The 21,872-nt window shown below is 38.7% G+C and overlaps 1 protein-coding gene across 1 annotated transcript in view; it reads left to right on the plus strand.

Moving 5' to 3' along the window:
* Positions 1–21,872, plus strand: part of LOC134749035 (DENN domain-containing protein Crag) — a 59,558-nt gene that overhangs the window by 19,965 nt on the left and 17,721 nt on the right. Inside the window, exons 9-27 of the mRNA XM_063683929.1 lie at positions 6–178; positions 1,293–1,384; positions 2,173–2,294; positions 3,347–3,449; positions 4,179–4,267; positions 5,089–5,253; positions 5,798–6,017; positions 8,070–8,262; positions 9,540–9,726; positions 9,981–10,147; positions 11,096–11,211; positions 11,331–11,441; positions 14,418–14,549; positions 14,822–14,925; positions 15,594–15,708; positions 16,199–16,310; positions 16,831–17,022; positions 19,071–19,157; positions 20,618–20,695. Of these exons, the coding sequence (XP_063539999.1) occupies positions 6–178; positions 1,293–1,384; positions 2,173–2,294; positions 3,347–3,449; positions 4,179–4,267; positions 5,089–5,253; positions 5,798–6,017; positions 8,070–8,262; positions 9,540–9,726; positions 9,981–10,147; positions 11,096–11,211; positions 11,331–11,441; positions 14,418–14,549; positions 14,822–14,925; positions 15,594–15,708; positions 16,199–16,310; positions 16,831–17,022; positions 19,071–19,157; positions 20,618–20,695 (2,558 nt within the window). The remainder of the gene's footprint in view (positions 1–5; positions 179–1,292; positions 1,385–2,172; positions 2,295–3,346; positions 3,450–4,178; positions 4,268–5,088; positions 5,254–5,797; positions 6,018–8,069; positions 8,263–9,539; positions 9,727–9,980; positions 10,148–11,095; positions 11,212–11,330; positions 11,442–14,417; positions 14,550–14,821; positions 14,926–15,593; positions 15,709–16,198; positions 16,311–16,830; positions 17,023–19,070; positions 19,158–20,617; positions 20,696–21,872) is intronic.

Here is a 21,872-nt window from a genome sequence, read left to right on the forward strand (position 1 = left end):
TTCAGTTATCACCGACGAATGCGAGTGATCGGGTGATAGTGACGCGACGCGACGACCAGCCGTTGGTGCGGAGCGGCGCGGGGTTCCGGCAGCTGCTGCTCAACCTGGGCCCCGACAACTGCCAGCTCCTGCTCGCGCTCGCCATTACCGAGCAGAAGATTCTCATCCACTCACTCAGGTATGTTACGTACGAGTACGCCGTACGGTCGACTTCACTAACATCTCTACACGCCTACGCTCTGTCTGTTTTTAGGGTTCCGTACCCAAAGGGTAAAAACGGGACCCTATTACTAAGACTCCGCTGTCCGTCTGTCCGTCCGTCTGTCCGTCTGTCTGTCTGTCACCAGGCTGTATCTCATGAACCGTGATAGCTAGGCAGTTGAAATTTTCACACATATGTATTTCTGTTGCCGCTCTAACAGCAAATACTAAAAAGTACGGAACCCTCGGTGCGCGAGTCCGACTCGCACTTTGCCGGTTTATTTACGTCTTATAAATAGGGATGTGCTACGACCGGTACAAACCGAAAATAAACTTATATTTGTACGCACAGAATACATCCGTTCACTACACGAGTAAAGTAACGAATGTCGAATACGTAAACCAAAAATACCAAAATGACGTTGCGTCAGGTCGGCGATACGTAAATGTCATTTTTTTTAACATCTCGACTGGCGCACTGAGAAACGGGTCGAGATTTTGTTTGAGTGTGCGTGCGGCGACGCATAAATACTATGGCGCACACATACAAGTCGCGCGCGGTGCGTTGTATGAAGATAACATACTTTGCCCTATTTATACTATGGTATAGAGATACCAAATTTCAACTAAATCGGTTCAGCGGTGAATAGGTAACAGACAGACACACTTTCGCATTTATAATATTAGCATAGAGTAAGTTATACTAGAGCGGTACTGTCATAGTAAATTTTGTAACCCCAATAAATTCACTGCCATCTGTCGACACACTTTAAAACTAAAAATGAAAATTTATAAAAATACGATAAAATGTTTTTAAATATAGATAAATGATTTTTTTTATTTGCATTCATTATTTTTATGATATTGACCCATGTTCTTTCACTGATATGCGTTAAAATTGTTAAATAACAAACGAAACCGTCAACGCCATCTATACGACTGTAGGCCAAAACTAGTAGCGCCCTCTGAACGAGAATCAAATTTTCTTGATTTTCGAGGCACGTTTTTTCCTTAGACTGTATCCATCTATTACGGAGTTATATCTATCTTTGATATTAGTATGGATAAGTATATTTTATTATATATTACAGACCAGACACCTTAACTGCAGTCTCAGAAGCCGTCTCAAGTCTACTGTTTCCGTTCAAATGGCAGTGCCCTTATATACCACTCTGTCCTTTAGGTAAGTTTCTAATGCTATCTACTAATATGATAAATTAAAATGTATATATGATATAGATTTAAGAGTCGCTCCAATGAATTAGACCGTAACTTAAATTGGAACTGATATAATTGATGTTATCCTCTTAGATCAATGTGTCAATGTCACAAACAAACGCCTAATGAGGGCTACCGTTTTTGTGCTCACCAGTTGGCGCCACTGTAGATGTAGGTCCAGAAAATCAGATCTCAAAATTCTTCTATGCTTATTTTTATAAAATCAATACGTTCCAATATACACAAAGGTATTTTAACGTCTAAATGTGTCATTTTTTCAACTTGTTTAATATTGCTTATAGTTGGCACTTTTTTAAACCACTATCATTTATTGAGCTATATCTATTGTTTACCATGATTAATCAAAGATGGACAACGATTTACCACAATTATGAATAAGGAGTGAAAATTCCAGATAAAAAAGCTTGAAACCCCCAAAACTTCTATGCATTTGACATTTTGAAAGACCTCCATCTACACTAGCGCTCCTACCGGCGAAATTAAACGCGGTACCCCTCATTTCTTTGGACACAGTTTTGATAAAGTCTTTATGTATATTTTTATGATTATCTATCTCGTGGTTAGTAATAGCCAACGACCCCTACCAGACAACGAAAACTATCATCAGGATGTCAAAACACTACGTCACAAATTAGTCCAAAGAATTTAGTGGGATTAAAACACACATTTACGCGATTGTTGTTTCAAATAAATTATTTTCATTTCATTTAATTTCAATTTGTTTATTTACAGGTTTAGCAGAAGTTTTACACGCGCCGTTGCCATATTTAATCGGCGTCGACTCGAGATTTTTTGATCTCTACGAACCTCCGCCCGACGTGACATGTGTCGATTTAGATACTAATAATATTACAGTGAGTATCCATAAAATAATATTGTTGCATGTAACCTAGCGCGTTGGAGGGTCTGCCACCTGGTGGCCTAATTAGGAAGTATTATGTTGACCATGTCAATATCCAATTCAAACCGGTATTTACAAACTTTTTATTAACTTGCAATGTATGTATGTACGGGTCAAATCTTGCAAGTTAAATTTGACCCACTTCCCGACTTCCAATTAAACTGAAAATTTGCATACATATGTAAGTCAACAACAATGCAATATTATGGTACCATCGAGCTGATCTGATGATGGAGACAAGAACAACGAAACCTAATTGCGTTTGGGGTTTTTAGAATTGTCTCGACGAGTATTAGTTACCTGTGGAATGAAAAGTACTGTCAGCGATAAAAGCTTGTACCCAAGCTTGTGTCCAAAAAAAAATGTATGAAATTTCAGTTAATAACCGGTTATTAAATATAAATTATACCCCATACAATTAAAAACCGATTTACATTCCTCACTTGACATTGACAATCAAGTTTTTTAAACGGGCCCCAGTGTTACAAGATCAATGGATAGGTACTGTAAATGAGCTATTTTTATTTTCCATTCATACTGTTAGACAGATGTAAACTATCAGGCAAGTTATGTTTCCCACAGCCGCCAGGGCGGTGCCACCATCAACCGCAGAGAGAACTTCTTATAGTAGGGGAAGTAAGCTCAGAAATGTATGGAGCAGTATTGTTGTAATACTCACTGCGCTTTTCCCTTACTATTAGGGTCGGTTGCACCAAACTGTTTGTCATCGTTAAAGTTCGTAAAATTTTATTGTATGGAAACTTTCATAGTATACCGCCGCGGCGCGCCGGGTGACGATGATCAGTCTGTCAAGTGCGGATGGTGCAACTGGCACTTAGTCGTGGATCTGGGTTAACGTCACCACTTAGTATTTATATTATGCATCTCAACGCATGCTGGATGTACGCCTTTTTTATTTTAAGAGGGTTAGGGAGTTTAGGGATATACACTCAGATTATGGATATGCATTCGGATTTTTAAATCGTATTTCTTTACTTTTTTCAGATATGCGATTCACAGCGCCACATATCAATCAAACTGTTACCCAGACGACAAGCGAAAGCTTTACGGCAAACTTTAGAAGTATTATACAGCAATATACGACCGGGTATGTTGGGTAAGATAGGTTTTTCATTCATTCCCATTACTATAAACACTTTCATCGAATCATTTTCATTCATTCCCATTACTATAAACACTTTCATCGAATCATCGCCATTCTTCATCTAAAATTAATTATACTAACACCTAAGATACGTAAAGTCGTACAAATTACTGTAGTTGCATAATGAGAGCTGAAACAGATAGCGCTGTAGGCTCAGCTGAGACTGTACATAAAATGTTAACGATGGAAAATTAATGACGCCGCACAGTTACCAAATTATGTATTTCTATGTCTATGCTAATACACCGATATAGTCAATATGAGGTAGACAATATTAATCTAAAGCGCCAATTTACTTGGGGTTTAAAATGTGACTGTCCACGACGTAGCTTCGAAACGGATACGTTTCGCGCAACGTTGTCCCCTAGACTAGAACCGTTTTATTTGCGTTAGTGGACGTGTTAAATAAAGGTGGTTTTTTATTCAAGTAGGCATATTACAATGCGCTTATGAACGTCAAATAAAGCTATTATTATATATGAAATAAAACTATGAAAACGGATTACATCGCGTATATTGAATTTATAATACATCCCGACTCTTCGAACCCTATACAGCGTTCGTGGTCAACGGGTGACGCGATATAATCCGTTTTCATAGTTTTATTTCATGAGTAACTATCGCGGTAACCGAAGACAATATTATTATATATGTTTATTTTTCATATTCTAGCATCACCTGTCCACCATTCTGGAAACAGTAAATACAACGGCGAACCCACGACGAGTTTGGACAGAGACTTCCAAAGAAGAAAAAAAGAGGTATTTTTGTATAATAAATTGTTACGAAGTACTACAAATGGTTACTTTAACAACTACTATCAAGTTATATGAGAATCCTGAAATATTTGGTGATCATTTAGTATTTGACGAGTACAAGATCTCGACAGATATGGCATGCGGCTTCCAAATTGGCAGCCGTGGTGAGAACACTGGCTCGGCTCATACCAGTGAGTTTCTCGCAACTAGGTGTCTCTTTTAACCGCGCTATGTTAAATTAAGAGTGACGTTGTGACGATGAAATACTGTCACATGGATAGCGCCTTCCATAATACGTCTGCTGCGGTGTTAATATTATCGCACGACCGTGGAGGATTTTGTTGTTGTACCTAGATTTAGTGTCCCAAATTAGGCAAATTTTTATTCTCTTAATTTAGTGTTAGCAAGATTTTTATTACTGGCGGTTCAAATAGGGGATGTTACTGCAATGTTCTGCCAACAGAGTGCAGCACTAGCCTTTTTAGTAAACCATAGAGTAACTTATATATACTGTAGGTACCTTTAACAGGTTTATGACAAGTTTTCAGAGATAATAAAATATGACATTGATGCATCAAGGCGGTTTGTTTACAGAGGACCTACCGGGAAACGCGAATCCGAAATTTCGTTATCTGCCTCTTTATCGCTCGAATATGCAAGAGTGACAAATATGTCATATAACGAAATTTCAATTTTCTTGTTTCGCGTTAGACCCTCAGATTGTGGCAGTGGCGCCACGTACGCAGAGTTTCGCGTAATATTCCCTATTCATCATCAGCCAATGTGTCCTACTGTTGTTGTACTAAAACCCGTTTATTTTTCAGTACGCTCTAGAACTGGAGATCCAAGAAGCGTTCCTCCGTTTCATGGCGGTGACGCTGCAGGGTTACCGCGCGTACCTCATACCCATCACCAAGGCGCCCACAGTTGGGACCACGGACCCTCATGCGCTATTTCATATGGACGCCTTCATACGGTCTCGGGACAAGGTAAACCTAACCTCTCTCCTATAGGTTTCTTAGGAGATAAATTAATCTAAATATATTATAGTCAAAAGTTTTTAAATCTAATTTAATTTTTCAATATTAATACGTCTGCTGCAGTGCGTATTATCGCACGACCGTGGAGGATTTTGTTGTTGTACCTAAATTACCCAGTCGCAAAATAGGGATGTTGACATGAATCGCGAATATATAAAAATTTATGTTTTTACCATAGCAGGGAATGCTGAAAATCATATTTTGTAAGTGTAAATATGTGTAATAAATTAATTTAAAATAATTAAAAGTATTTAAAATAATGCCCAGCATCACGTGACTGCAAACGCAAATCGGAGCGCGTGACGTCACGGCGTGAGAAACACGCACAGACAAGTTGTCAAACCTGGTGGTCCTCTGGCACCGACAGTCGTTTGTTTATCACCTCGTTACGTCATCCAGATCACGTGACAGCTTGGAGCTAAATGAATGTAAATATTATCGTCAAAAGTTTTTAAATCGAATTTAATTTTTCAATATTAATATTTCATTTCAGACGCAACAACGCTTCTTCACACTAATGATGCGAACGCAGATGTTTACTCGTTTCATCGAAGAACGTTCGTTCGTATGCGACGTGGACCAAGGACTGCCGTTCTTCGACGAGTGTATAGAAAGGGTCGCGTGCGGAGACAGCGGCTCACTGCTGGGCACGGACACGAGCAACGCGTCCGAGCGGACTGTGTTCGTGCTGCCGCCGAACCCGTTAGACGATGGTAACTATGCATTTATATATACTTTAATGGAGGCAATAAACAGCTTAACTGGACAATTATACTTACAAAAGAGTGTTTCTATTTAACGGCATGTGTTATCGATAGAGATCTTAGTGTGTCTACTAAAGTGTATGTAACTATGGAAGAGGAAGGGCGCATCTAAAGATGCAATACTCACGGACAGAACTAATTTGTACTTTTACCGTGCTTGCATGCGTTGCGCAGATTACTTTAGCTGTGGCGTAGATACATATTTTAGTATATTACTGTCCGCGCGCCAATTCCGTGCATTCGAAGGTTGAGGAAGTGGGGGGGTGTGCAAAATGACACAGCTAATGTCATGACGCCCAACATTCCTCAGCCGTGTACGAAATTCGCGCGCGGACAGTAGGGTAGGCAGGCACAGCGGTTTTTTTTCCGCAATATTTTGACGTCGACAAGTCATTAACCTTTTGAACGCCAAGAACACCTAAACTTGTCGTTACTAGTCGTGCCTACAGCGCCATGGACGACTATAGGTGTAGCGGACGCTGTCAAAGTAACCTTCACATTGTTGAGTAAGTTTTACATAAGTTCCCTTGTTTTCGGGACCTTGGCGTTTGAGTGATGTTTGTTAATGGCATAAAGCGTTCGAAGGGTTAACTTACCTACACAATTTGGTTACTCGACTTTGCATGACCCACCCATAGAGTAACTTATACTAGAGCGGTACTGTCATAGTAAATTTTGTAACCCCAGTAAATTCACTGCCATCTGTCGACACACTTTAAAACTAAAAATAAATATTTATAAAAATACGATAAAATGTATTTAAATATGGATTTTTTTATTTATTTATTTGCATTAATTATTTTTATGATTTTGACCCATGTTCCTTTACTGATATGCGTTAAAATTATAAATAACAAACGAAACCGTCAACGCCCTCTATACGAGTGTAGGCCAAAACTAGTGACGCCCTCTGATCGAGAATCAAATTTTCGTGATTTTCGAGGCACGTTTTTTCCTTAGACTGTATCCATCTATTACGGAGTTATATCTATCTTTGGTTAACCGAACGCGGCTCAGATTGTTAATACCGAAGAACAATACTGCACCCGTGAGACAACATGCAAGACGATCCTGGACCACGTTTATACCAATCTATTAGAAGATAATTTTAATTTTCCAAATTAAAATTACATGTTACAAACAATATCCGTTAACAGTTAACATAATATCTACCATCTAAGCTAAATACCAGTAAAAAAACCATACATATAATAATAAATAAAATTGTTAACACATCAAAATGAAATAATATTAATCACGTACCTTACCTGCTTCCGCGACTGTAGTACGTAGTTCACTTATGTGCAGATTAAAAAATAATAATAATAATCCGTATATCCAAAAAGCTAAACAAATTAACATAATAAAATTAAAATAATCATTAAAAAAATATAACTACATAAAACGTAATATAAAATGAATATATGCATAAAAACAGGCTAAATAATACTTATTTCATCTCAAATAATACATATACATTGGTTTTATTACAATAAAAACCATTTAATCTCAAATAATACATATACATTGGTTCTATTACAATAAAAACCAAAAAGCGTAAAATAAAAAAAAATGTTCTTAAAACGACAATAATTAACTTACATACAAACATAAATATTTAAAATACATAATTGTCTTTTGTCAATAACCAATAATTAACTACTGCTTAAAGGTCTCGTTTAACTTGCCCCGTAAACAAGTCTGGCAGTCATGAGTCGAACAAAAAATATACCCTCATATATTCCTATTACTAACCAATTAAATCTAAACCTTACGTTAAGACCATTAGGGTCGATTCTTAGTTTTATTCTTGTATTTAATTTTAGTTCACATGAAAATGCAATTTTATTGCTTATTGTTAAACATTATCATAAGTGCTTGCTTATTGCGTTATTTGTAAATAATTACTTTAAGTTAGCTATTTATAAGTTGTCTTATAAGTGAAATTTCTGTAATTTCTTAGACAATAAATTTCTTTAAACCGATATGTGAGTTTCTCAGGTGAAACGTACAGTTACTCCAAGTTCTCGCTGGAGCCAGCGCTGCTAGCCGCATGCGGGTCGGGTCGCGCCGGGCACGGCGGCCTGCAGACGCTGTCGGCGGCCGCGCGCTCGGCGCTGGCGTCGGCGGAGTCGCTCGGCGACGCGTCCCCCATGGCGCGCCGCACCAAGCAGGAGATCGCGGCGGCGCAGAGGTACTAACGGATACTGTTTGTTTCTTCTAATACATACTCCATACTAATATTATAAATGCGAAAGTCTGTCTGTGTGTTCCCTCTTCACGCTTAAACCGCTGAACCGATTTAGATGAAATTTGGCATAGAGATAGGTTGAGTCTCTGAGAAGGACATAGGATAGTTTTTATCCCGAAAATCATCCCTTAAGAAAGTAAAAAGCAGGGTGGAATTAAGATAATTAACGAAGTGCCTGCTAATTTGTGTGCATAATATGCTCAAATTTAGATTGCTATGATTTTTTTTCCAGGCGCTATTCTTACTCTAGCTGCGGTTACTAAGTCTGGGCTGACGAAGTCGCGGGCAAAAGCTAGTACATACTAATATTATAAATGCGATAGTGCCGCTGAACCGATTTAGTTGAAATTTAAGTATAGAGATAGTTTGAGTGCCGGCGAAGGACAAAGGGTAGTTTTTATCCCAGAAGTCATCCTTTAAGGGGGTGAAATGGGGGGGGGGGTGGTATGGAGAATCGATAAAAAGCAGATTGGATAAAAAAAAACCGGCTAAGTGCGAGTCGGACTCGCGCACCGAGGGTTCCGTACTTTTTAATATTTGTTGTTATAGCGACAAAAGAAATACATCATCTGTAAACATTTCAACTGTCTAGCTATCACGGTTCATGAGATACACAGACGGACAGCGGAGTCTTAGTAATAGGGTCCCGTTTTTACCCTTTAGAATAAAATAGAATTTCATTTAATCAAGTAGAATTTTACAATGTCTTTAAAAAGGTAAAACAACTTAACTATTTTGTAGAGACCCCTCGGATAGCATCGGAAGGAGTAATCGGAAAATACTAGATATACTTTCCATAAATTATATTGGAATTTTGCTATTTTAACACATTGCAGAGGTCTGCAAGCGTAAAAGATTAAAATCTTGACCTATACCACCACATTTTGCTCCTACATACTCATCAAATCTTAAATGCAAGAAAACGTCTCGAAGTTTCTACAGTTTAGGACTATAAAAGACGTGTACACCAAATAAATATGTTACAACAATCCACTGCTTATTGATACGGATCACGTAAATTTGATATGATTTTAAACCTGTATGACTACATTTCTTCGTATAATCTATTAAAATATTGTCTTCGGTTACCGCGATAGTTACTTATGAAATAAAATTTCGGGATGTATTATAAATTCAAATAACCTTTAATTTTTTTTTTGACGTGCAATAGTCCAGTATTTTATAAGCTTCTTGGTTTTAACCTTACCTCTTTTCTCCAGATTGGCGCGCAAAGCCAGCCTGTCACCCGAAGCATGGGCCAAGTGTCTCCTCGGCGCGTGCTACTCTCTTTATTTCCTGTCACTACCCAGCAGAATGATTCTGCTTCGGGGCAAAGAACAAGCCACTCTTACAGCAGCTTATGAACTGCTAGAGAAGGCAACAAAGCTGCGAGTTCCTTGTGACGAGGTGAGAATATTTATAAAGCATTAACAAGAGGTATTTGCCAGACTAAGCAGCGGCGACCCTTTAATTCCTCTCGCTCCTGAGCCGAATGATGCTGCTCCGCGGCAAAGAACAAGCCACTCTTCCAGCAGCTTATGAACTGCTAGACTGCACATCACTTGTGAGCCCGTCGCCACGCTGCACGCCCCGCCGAACAAGCGTCACTCAGGCCTTACACTTAGCCTTATTTTCTTTATGTTTATACATGTTGTCCCCAGGTATGCTACCGCGTGATGATGCAACTGTGCGGTATCCACTCCCTACCGGTGTTGGCCGTGCGTCTCCTCTTCCTGATGAAGCGCGCCGGCTTGCAGCCTAACGCGCTCACGTACGGCTACTACAACCGATGCGTGCTCGAGGCGCCGTGGCCGCACGACATGCCCAGGTATACTATGAATTTTCTCAAATGATGTTTACGCCTAAGACCCTAATCTGTTAAACCTAAGCCATTGTTTCTTTTGTGCGAACGGTCAGCTCCCGTTTTGAGCGCGTAGCAAAGCAACAATGTCGTTTAACCTTTTCGACGCCGTGTCAAACACAAAAGCTGTCACTCGGACGCCACGTCACCGGTGTCAAAACTGAAATTGAACTTTATGCACATGCACGTAGGTATATGTTGCTCTGTGGTCTGTGACGGATTAATCAGTATTTGGCGTTGGACCTGCGACGCCGATACATCCGTCATTGGCGTCCAAAGGCTTAAAAAGCGGCTGTATTGTGGTTGTTTTAAGTTTCAAATCTATGTACATGTAACATGTTTTGGTAATGTAGGACGATCGATCACCTCAATGAAGGCGAGCGCTCATATTATTACATAAATTTGAACCTTAAAACCACCACGATGCGGCCGCTTTTTAAACGACATTGTTGCTTTGCCACGCGCTCAAAACGGGAGCTAACTGCTCGCACAAAAGAAACAATGGCTTTTGTTTAACAGATTAGGGTCTTAGGCGTAAAAATCATTTGAGAAAATTCATATATCATTCATTAAATCCTTTTGATACAATAAAACAAACTTCTGTTGCCCTCTACAATTAGTGTCCAGCATTCTGCTATGTTCATAACTCAGACCTTTTTGAGCAAGCCATGTCAGTCACAGGCGACCTGGGCGCGTAGCCAACGTGCCAATCGTTAACGCTCCGTAGCGTATCGTAGTCATGCGACAGTGAGTGACAGATGCGTTTCGTTCGCTACGGAAAGTTAACGATTGCACGTTGGCTACGCACCCTGGCGTAGAGCGTGACGCGTATCGTCTATGGTTAAAATGATTTGTTACATGAATCATAGTAGCAAGTGATCTGTAATTTGAATGCAAGTTTTTATTATATGACAGTGGTTCTCAACTGCTGTGGAACAAGCTTCGCATAGCGGTGGTGGGCGCGGCTCTGTTCCGTAAGGCAGGCGCGCAGCGCGCCCGCCGCGCCGCCGGCTCGGGACTCTCGGCTGGGAGTAAGTTACGCTTCCATCACATAAGACTACATTCTACAATATTTCACTTACATTAAAAACATTTGATTTTTTCCGGAATTTTCATCCCTAGACTGGCCTAACCATCATACTGTTTTCAGGTGTAGGCACGCTGCCTCGAGTGGTATCCGCGGCGGCCATGGACGGCGACTTGAGCGGGCTCGCCTTGGCCGCGTGTGAACCCGCACACAGCCGGACTAGTCTGGACGAAGGTACACATAAACGTAGCTTACAGTCATTGCACATGTATGGTTTTCGCATGTCGATGAAGACGCCGATCGTCGAAGATTAAAACAAATATATGGCGCTCGGTGATAGCGTCGGGCGTAAACCTTCGCAGCATGCGTTCCGTTGCCTTTAGGTGGGCATACTGACGCCTATTTCACCACGTAATTTACACATGGTACTGACAATTTTCTGTACATTTTCGGGTCGACAAGGATGGATACTACTATCCTTACTTATCGACCCGAAAATGTAGTAAATGTAGAACGAATCGACAGTGTCATGTGATAATTGATTGATTTAAAATCAATCAATCAATCAAATATTTATTTGTACAAATAAGGGTACAAAACAGGTGGTATACAAAGTTTTCATTATCATTCCTTATTTTACCATAGTCGGGCGTACAAATATTCAATACCTAAATTTAACTTAACTATTACCCATAGAGCTAGATGTACATACATGCATTGTTATAATCTATATGGCACAATTTTAAACACTCAAAAAATTATTGAAAATGAAATTGATAATTAATGTCCTACTTGGTAATATTATGAATTTAAAATTATTAATTTAATTATAAATAAATACGATTATCATGCTTACAAGTCACAATTTTCCAAAAACTCATCAATAGAATAATAGCAATTTTCCATTAAATGTCTATACAATTTCCTTTTAAATAAATTAATTGGTAGTTCCTTAAAACTATCAGTAAGATAATTAAATATTTGTATTGCCATTCCATAGACATTCTTCTTAGGAAGTGAAAGATTTGTCGTCGGCATGAAAAGTTTATTCCTATAAGCACCTCGTTTTGATGTCATAGTAATTGTTTTAAAGCAAGACAGGTTTTCCCTAACAAAAATACAAATTTCGTATATGTACATGGCGGGTAATGTCAATATTTTTTTGCTTGTAAACAATGGTCTGCAGGGCTCTCGGAAGTCGGCTCCACATGCTGCCCTAATGCATTTTTTTTGGGTCTTAAAAATTATGTCTGAGTCCACTGAATTCCCCCACATAATTATGCAATATCTTAATTGCGATGCAACATATCCATGATAGGCTGTCATAGCTGTAGATTCCGACACTACATTGCGAATACGATGCAAGACATATACAAAACGATCTAATTTAATTCGTAAACCGTCGATATGAGCTTTCCAGTTGCAAAAACAATCTATGGTCAATCCCAAAAATGCGGTTGACTGTACTTCCTCTATATGGGAGTCCTGGTAGGTAATATTCATCGAAATATGTTTACTTTTATATGTCTGGAATTGTATGATTTTTGTCTTACTAGGATTAATATTTAAATTATTACTATCAAGCCAATTTACTATATCTGTTATCGCGTTATTAATGGTTTGCTCAAATGATTCGACATCGTCACATTTTACAAGTAGTGTAGTATCGTCTGCAAAGAGTAAACAACTATGCTTCATAGCCTTCGGGAGATCATTTATATACAACAGGAACAGCAGTGGGCCTAATATACTGCCCTGTGGTACCCCATATAAGTTAGTTTTGTAGCTGGATCTATAGGTAATTTTATCTCTGCCAAGAAAATTTGTAGTTTCCACACACTGTTTTCTGTCTTTGAGGTAGCTGCCTACCCAATCTAATGCAGGACCTCTTACGCCATATCTATATAGCCTATTTAATAATAATTCGTGTTTCACAAAATCAAATGCCTTACTCATGTCTAGTAATACAGCTACAATAGGAGTTTTACTGTCTAAACTTTCCATTACAGTTTTTATTAAGTGAAAACATGCTAAGGTTGTTGAACAATTTTTTCTAAAACCGAACTGATAATCACTCAAAATTTCATGTTTAGTTATAAAATTTGATAACCTGGCGAACATAATTTTCTCCAAAATCTTTGAGATGACTGGTATCAGGGTGATAGGACGGTAATTATTTAAATCTGTTTTAGGCCCCTTTTTATAAAGTGGTTTAACTATTGATAATTTTAACCGTTCAAGGAAAACACCTTGCAAAAAAGACAGATTTATTATGTGACTAAGAGGTACTGATAACGAGGTGGCGCATAATTTTAGGACTTTAGTAGATATCCCATCGTACCCCGTGGCTTTCGTGTTGTTTAACGCCTTTATTGCTCTGATAACGTCTTCGGTACTTACTGAGTATAGGAATAAGCTATCTCTTCTTTGATCTATACTATAACACTGTTTCGCCTGTTTTTGTATTCTATTAGTAATGTCAATAAAAAAGTCGTTAAATTTTTCAGCTACACTTTTAGGGTCGACTATTGCTTTACCATCCGATACAATTTGAGTGATTTCATTAGTATTGAGCTGAACATCGCAGTTATTTTTTATTATTTGCCAAGATGCTCGACCCGCATTTTTAGAACATTTGATAAAGCGGCTATTCGATATCTGTCTGGCAGTGTAAAGGCATTTTTTTAAAAGCTTTGTGTATATTTTATATTTTCTTAGATACTCAGTATTTTCTTTGCATTGCATAGTTTATTATGAAACGAGGGCCAGCTCGCGCAAGTAGGTACGAGTGGTTACTCGTGGTAACATGGGGGTTCCCATTTTACTCTAACTAGTATCTTGGACACAACACCGTACAAACATCTCCATACTTGAAAGAGGCTCTCAGCTACGGTCAGAGCGCGTATCCTCAAATACTTCGGACATGTGACGCGACGTGGAGAGCAGGCCATGGAGAGACTTGTTGTTCAGGGACGGGTCAATGGCTGTAGGTCAAGAGGACCTTCCCCAATGAGTTGGCCGGATCAGATAAAAGCCCATATCAACACCCCACTTAACACGTGCCAGAGAAGCATCTGCCAGGGAGAACTGGCGTAGAATCGTTCGTCGTTCAACGTGATCACGACTGCTCTCGAGTATTTCGACGGAGAAGAAATACCGTGTGATATTTGTAGTAATAAGATGAATACTAATTAACTTATATGTTCCCAGCGAGTGCGCGCGAAATGGAAGCCGCGTCATCAGCATTCGAGGCACTAGTGCGGCGAGGCAACATCGTCCAGCAACAACCCGCGAGGCCGCATAAGCATGCGCTCTCCACCGCGGCCGGCATACTCATATCAGGTGACTGCTTTACCATAATCATAATAATCAAAATCATTTATTGTATAATATTAATATTACATGTCAATCATTTACAAAAAATATTGAATAAAAATTAATTATTAAAAATTGAATTAATTTTTTTAAATAAATAATATACTCAATTAAAATAAACATTAAGCCCCGGAAACCCAAGAAATGAGGTCGTGGCGATTTGCATTATGTCTTTCTATTGGCTGCGGTTGCTCTCTCTACCTATTTTGGGGAACTCATTTAGATTTTATTTTTTCTAGGTTTACCTTCAAACCCAGACTTGTGTGAAGCGGCGCGACCAAGAAGTAATTCATTAGGAAATGATGACACAACGAATAGCGTTACGATACCTGAAAAACGACAGGTAATATCATCATTCAGACTAGTACCAACCACCAATATTGAGTCGAGTCAGTTCAGCAGTCTGTAGATACGTTGATTTACACTTATACGGATGTCCCTAAAACCAACCCCAAGACTTAAATGGCTTATAGAACAGCTGATGCACTACAGGATTAAGCAAAATGACCATGGGCAACTTTCTATGTAGCCTGGTCCAAAAACCAACAGTAGTTAGGTCATTAGATAGGTATTTCTATGTACTTCATTTCGTTATATGGGCACCAAGCGAGATTCCATTGCAGAACAGAGATATTGGTGTTTTAGGCAAAATGTCGTCACCCTTATTACCTTGGCAATAGAGTCCAAGTAAGTAAATTAATTGCTCCAGGGTAGATGTTCGCGTACCGCCGGGCGAGCGCGGCGAATGGTTTGCCGCGCTCGCCCGGCGGTGGACTCTATTGCTAAGGTAATAAGGGTGACGACATTTCGCCTAAAACACCAATATCTCAGTTCTGCAATGAAATTCCGCTTGGTGCCCATATAATGAAATATAGTAGATATAAAGGTCTAATGAGATCTCTCAACTCTGTCGGTTTTTGCACCATTTTGACACATAGTCCTTTACCCTTAATGAAAATCTATTTTAAAATTTTCAAACACAGTCAAATACCCTATTGAAACTTGTTTCAGACAATACACGTGAGCCCGGACAGTCCGTCGGACCTTCGAATATTGACGCGGTCCGAGAGCTTCGCTGGGGACGCTCAAATTGTACAGAACTTGCAGAGACTATCGTTTTCTAGCAGTAAGTCTTTGTAGTTACTATCGAAATCTAGAATAATCTAGTCTTCTTGGTATCGTAAATAATTATAGTTTTGGTGTCAGCCCTCTAATCAAGTCGCAAGCAAATTTAAAAATTATGACGAGTTAAAATGTTCGGTATGATGTGACGCCTCTTATAGGAATTCATGTTTGGGTTTATGTGTACGTGGGGGTGCGTAGTTTTCGTCCGATGCGGTGTGGTTAGAGGTCGTTATAATATACCGCGACTACGCGATTATTCTAAGGTCGCGCCAAATTTTCTCTTGCGAACGCGCGATCAAACTTGCGATAATCGCGAAGTCGCGTTATATTAGGACGACCACTGACGTCTCCTATAAGGAAGGATTCATGCATGCTAACGTGAAACATCTTCACAAGTTCTTGTTTAGGAATGTGTCTATCGACCTTAAGTCCTCAGTGCGAGAAATAAAACAAGTGAAAAAAGTTAAAGTAGAATAAAATTTAATTTATAGGTACATCGAATGTGAAGTCTAGGTGTTCGCGAACACTGAGTTTTCCCGAGGAGCCTGAAAAGGAAGAAGCGGCGGCCGAGCCTTCCGAGGAACCCGAAGGGTCTCCACTCAAGTAAGTACTAATAGGGTAATTGACTACTAGTCAAATCACTTTTTTCGAACTGCCAAAACGATTTCCTACTATGGAATTTATATCAAACACTGGCATGTGACGTCACGATCAAATTACCTACTCTTTATAGTTTTATACAGGTTTTAAAATAGAAATTGTGTCTAAAAAAATTTTGTATGGTGGAAAATAATTTATTTTAAATACAGTCAAATACCCTATAGAGAGAAGGAAAGTATTAAAGATTATAGCGACCTATAATTAAAATAATAAACGTAGTTTGGAACGAAGATAATTTAACTTTTCGGCAATGGATTTGTAGTATTTATAGCATTGACGGACGTTACATACCGCCTAGAAACTTTTCTGTTACTATTAATTACAAAGTCGAATTATCGCGCACTTTTTGAAAATTAAACTGTCAATCTTGTTACTTAACGACCTCGCTTCACTCGTCCATTTCTTTCAGACTTCTGTCAATAACCTATATTCCGGCCTTTGTAACAATATAGTATTATCGCAGAGTGTCCCCGCGCACGCCGGTGCTGGCCGACGACCCGCTGGGCGCGCTGCGCGTCCCCCTGCCGGAGTCCCCGCCCCCGCCGCCGCCGCCGCGCGACCACCCCGCCCCGCCGCGCCACGAGTACTCCGTCAGCCCCAAGCTGTTCCACCGCCGGAGCAACTCCTTCCAGGACGACGCGCCCACTGACCATGGGTACACAGCTTCCTTTTATACTTGACTGCGCCCATAATAAAACATCGAGTACCCTCGGGTCAACACTTATTTTTTCTTCTAAGAACAAATTAAATTGTTTTCTATGAAAATATTTTAATTTGTGGTTTTTCAAGTAGACACACTACTATTTAAACTATAAACTGAAATAAATATCAGTTTATAGTTTAGTTTAGTTTAGTTTCCAGCTCTGGACACTGGGGGCTTTGGTAATTTTTTCCTTCGTATATGATATTTATTTCAGTTTATTTTTTCTTTATTTCTTTATAAAGTTGGTCAAACCAAATTGGCAGTAAATAAGAACAAAAAAAAAACTATACTCATCCTTTTCTTTTGGGTGCTAAGTGTAAGACAAAGATAGTATGATTCCCTCTGTCTATGTTTGAAATGAGACAATCCTTTGACAAACTATAGGTAAAAAACTTAGCTAAACTAAAGCCCCTTTTGCCTGTGTGAGTAATATGTCTTGATAGACGTTCCATATTTGAAATTTGTAATATGACGTAAGGTTTGCAGACTCATTATTTGCTTAGTTAAGAAGTTTGATATATTTTTAATTCAACATTTAGGATTTGGAATAAGTTTTATTCAAAATATGACTAGGCGAAGTTGGAGACGGCGCGCGGGCGGAGAAATCAGGTTATTTTACTATTTTTATTTTTACCTATTTTAAAACATATTTTACGCAACTGTTTTTTGGTAAAATTATTTTTTTTATATTTTTTTGGAGTTTGGCACCACCCGTTGGTGAAATTAGTGTTCCCTACGGTATATCTATCAAAACTATCTGGTTTTGCCAACCCTTATTTTCAATGAATTCCAACATTAATAACGGGGTGTGTTGATTAATTTAATTCACTCATAATTTATTTTTATTAAGATTAATGAGAAATAGTTGTCAATGCTAAGCAATATATTTAACGCATTTTTGTAAACTGCATGCACGAGGGGCTTTAGCTAACTTTTTTACCTATACATTTTTTTGATACAGAAAAAATAAATTAGAACCTAAATAAATCGTACATTATAATCGAGTTACTCAAGTGATTTATTTAAAATCTGGCAAGCCTTTTTGTCGGCAGAAAAAGCCGATTTTTTTTTTTAAACCCGTACAAATTTAGAATTTGGTGCTTTTTGTACTGAAAAATTGGTTTGCCTAACTATAACAGTGTCCTGTTCCAGAGCACGTAAATTCATCAGTGTCTAACGTTTATTGGGATTATCATGGTCATAATAATATAATCAAGCACAATTAACAAACTGCGCGTTTAGTACAAGTCTCATCGCCACAATTTAACGTAGTTAATTTAGCGTAGCAACACGGTATCAGGTAGCTGCCCTCAGTGCCTCATTTTAAATTGTTTCAACCCTGATTTGTGGGTTTGCATTATATAAGGCTCTTATTAATCGTTTTTTTTTTTTTTTATTCTTATAAAGTGAATATAGAGCCCTCTTATATGTACATATAAATGAGATTAGTACTCTACAGTGTGAAAAAAATTACTGGGCCCTGGAGGGAAAGTGCCTTAAAACATTAAGTTAGCTCATTTTACTTAAAGGAAACATTCTTTTATTTTTTAAAAACAACAATGTTTTCTTTTTATGAGCTTGTATCACCGAGGAATTGAACCGACTAAAAATAAAAACTTTTGCCATATTATTCCACTAGTCGATACAGCTCATATCTCTGTAAAAATTTCTCCACGATATATTAGGTCTTACACTCTTCTGTAGTACAAAATATCGAAATCGAATATTTAGTATTTTTTTAATTTTTTGTCGGTTCAATTCCTGGACGAGCGAAGCGAATCAAAAAAATCATTCAATGCAGATATGTTTCTTTAAAAAAATAAAAGAATGTCCCCCTTTAAGTAAAATGAGCTAACTTAAGGTTTTGAGGTACTTTCCCTCCAGGGCTCATAAATTTTTTCGACACTGTATATGCGCAACCATTGCCACTTCGCCCATCAGTATCGCTAGTGCTGCCCCCCCTCCGAGCACGATAACCTCGATAGTTTCCTGTTTGGCAGGAAACTACACAGGAGCGAGACCGTCCCCGCCGGCACCGTGTCGTCCAGCCTCGCCAGTCTAGGGAACACGCTCAAGATCAGCTTCGGGTGAGAAGAATCTTTGATTAATACAGACCATGTCTTCATGCCCATCACGAATGGTGTTCCGGACATTTGAGGGACGTGCGCGGAGCCGAAGCCAAAACGTAGAGGCTCATTTGACACTTTAATGAGATGTAAGGAGTACACCGGATGCTGCCCTTGCCCGTGTCATGGGACGCACGCAGAGGGAGCATTCCACGGACAGACGCATTTTATTTCCTGTGTTGCGACTTTTTTTTTCGGCATTTAAAGCAAGCGATTATTTTTCTGTGCATATTTTTGACCTTTTGTCATAGAAATGGAAACTCTTATACCTTTAGAAAATTCGCGTTCGTACGGGATAACGGTGGACAATTTCACGGAATGCTCCAGAGGCAGCACCCGCCAGGGTGTAAGTAAGGACAATTGGGAGTTGATGGAATCGAAAATGAGCTAGGCTATTATGTGAAAGCGATGGACTAAATAATACAGACCATCCAACGTATGTCAAAAATCTTTTGGACTCGTGGGTAGTTCTTAAAATTAAAGAATTTTGAGGGTAGCCCAACTCTTAAAACCTTGAATACCGAAACGCGAATCAGCGTACGAGGAAACTATTACAAAGAAATCGCTGTACTAGGGGTTAAATCATAAAAAAAAACCGGCCAAGTGCGAGTCGGACTCGCGCACGAAGGGTTCCATAGTCAATTTCCGTACCATTACGCAAAAAACGGCAAAAAAAAAACACGTTTGTTGTATGGGAGCCTCAGTTAAATATTTATCTGTGAAAATTTCAACTGTCTAGCTATCACGGTCCATGAGATACAGCCTGGTGACAGACTGACGGACAGCGGAGTCTTAGTAATAGGGTCCCGGTACCCTTTGGTATCGTCTTCTATTTACGTAATTACCAAAGAGAGACTAGAAATTGAGTTTTAGAAGAAACATACGTGAGCAAATTTGCTAAAGTATTTCCAAAAAAATTAACAGTAAAAAAACAAGTAATGGTGCGGAAACAAAAAGCCTTCAATTTTATTCTTTCGCAATAAGAACTAGCCACATAATACAGTCACTAACAATGTTCATAACATGATTTCTCAGCTGGCAAATCTTAAATACTAAGAAGTTTTGTGTTTCTATAAATGTTTTACTTCTTTTTAATTTAACACTATTTTGCAAGCATGTGTGTTAGATGTGTATTTTTTATAACAAAATTAAAGCATATTTCCAATAAGTTCAATCAAGTTCTGTCGGTTGATAATAATTAATTGTGTCTTTGTTTAAACGGACTTTTTTCAACTCTTTTTTTTTTTATACTTACCGACTTGACATATGAAATAGTAACAATTAAGAATTTCATATCGATTGGAAATATGGTTGCCGCTTAGTAACAATTAAGAATTTCATATCGATTGGAAATATGGTTGCCGCTTGATAAGCGTACTTAATGCTTTGACGCACTGTTTGCTAGTTGTTTTGTTTCGTAGACGTTATTCACCCGGCCGGTTGTCTTTACGCAAAGAGAACATGAACATCGGAAAGGCGATTGTAGAAAACTACTTCAGGTAAGGAGCTCATTGTTTGTTCTTGTTTTTCATTTTGCTATTTTAAAAAGCATTGTGGTGATTTGGGGTTATTACGGAAGGGGTTGCAATTAAAGAAAGATCTTGACACTGCTTAAAATTAAAATTTATATATTAAAAAACACTGATACAAGAAATTTCATCCGAGAGAACACAATGAGAGGATAACAGAGGAACAAGGAATAATAAACTTGTAAAAATTTAAAACTAACATGCAAATACAAAAATATAAAATACAACTCAAACATAAATACAAAAAAAGAACAAAAATAAAAAGTCAACTTCTCAGTTCTCCGTTGCTCAGGATCGAACCCGAACCCTCTTGCTTGAGAAGCAAGCGCGCTACCACGGTGCCTGGAATCGGCTTGCAAGTTACGACGAAATTAGCCTAGACACCCGGAGTATTACTTGCGCTTATTATCTGTGTATTGTTGTGACCAAAAAATGTCCAGAATCTTGGTAACAACTATGTAGCATTAATGTAAGTAACTGTAACTCTTTTTAAACTATCTGCTCCGTGATCCGGAGTTATTTACTATTTCTGCCGACATCCGTGGCCGTCCTTTGTTTGCACCGGTCCCCGCTCACATTTTTCTCCCTACCCCCAGATTGGGCGCGCGGTACCCTCTTTTTGACAAAGCAACGTTCCGAAACGAATAAAACGAATCACTACAGCATGTTAATGTTAGCACAATAGTTCATAAATAACGATACACGATATGTCTAAGTTTAGTAGCTAATCTGGAAGTCCTATTCTTGGCATCGATTGAAATTACTTGTGTGTAAATAACATCTCCCAAATTGTGCAAGTAGATGTGGAATTGTACATAAATATACCATAGATGACGCAAATGCATCTACTTCGCGTGTCCGAACCCCGATAAATCCTCGGGGTTGACTGTCGCTCTTGACAGTTCACGCGCGTCAGTTGTTGCAGCCGGACGTCCGTGAAAACTTAAAAAATGCCTCGTTGCGTGATAATTAACTGCAACAGCCCAAAAATTGCGAGCACCCAAAGGCAAAAACATATTTACAGTACATATGGTGCTACTTTTTCGCACTAGTGCGGGAATGAGCACTTTTCGTGCATATGTCGAAAGTTTAAAGGGCCATATGTACTGTAAAACGTTGTACGATACACATGCGAAAAGGTAATTCG

This window comes from Cydia strobilella, chromosome 17, assembly GCF_947568885.1.
Source record: "Cydia strobilella chromosome 17, ilCydStro3.1, whole genome shotgun sequence".
NCBI lineage: Eukaryota > Metazoa > Arthropoda > Insecta > Lepidoptera > Tortricidae > Cydia > Cydia strobilella.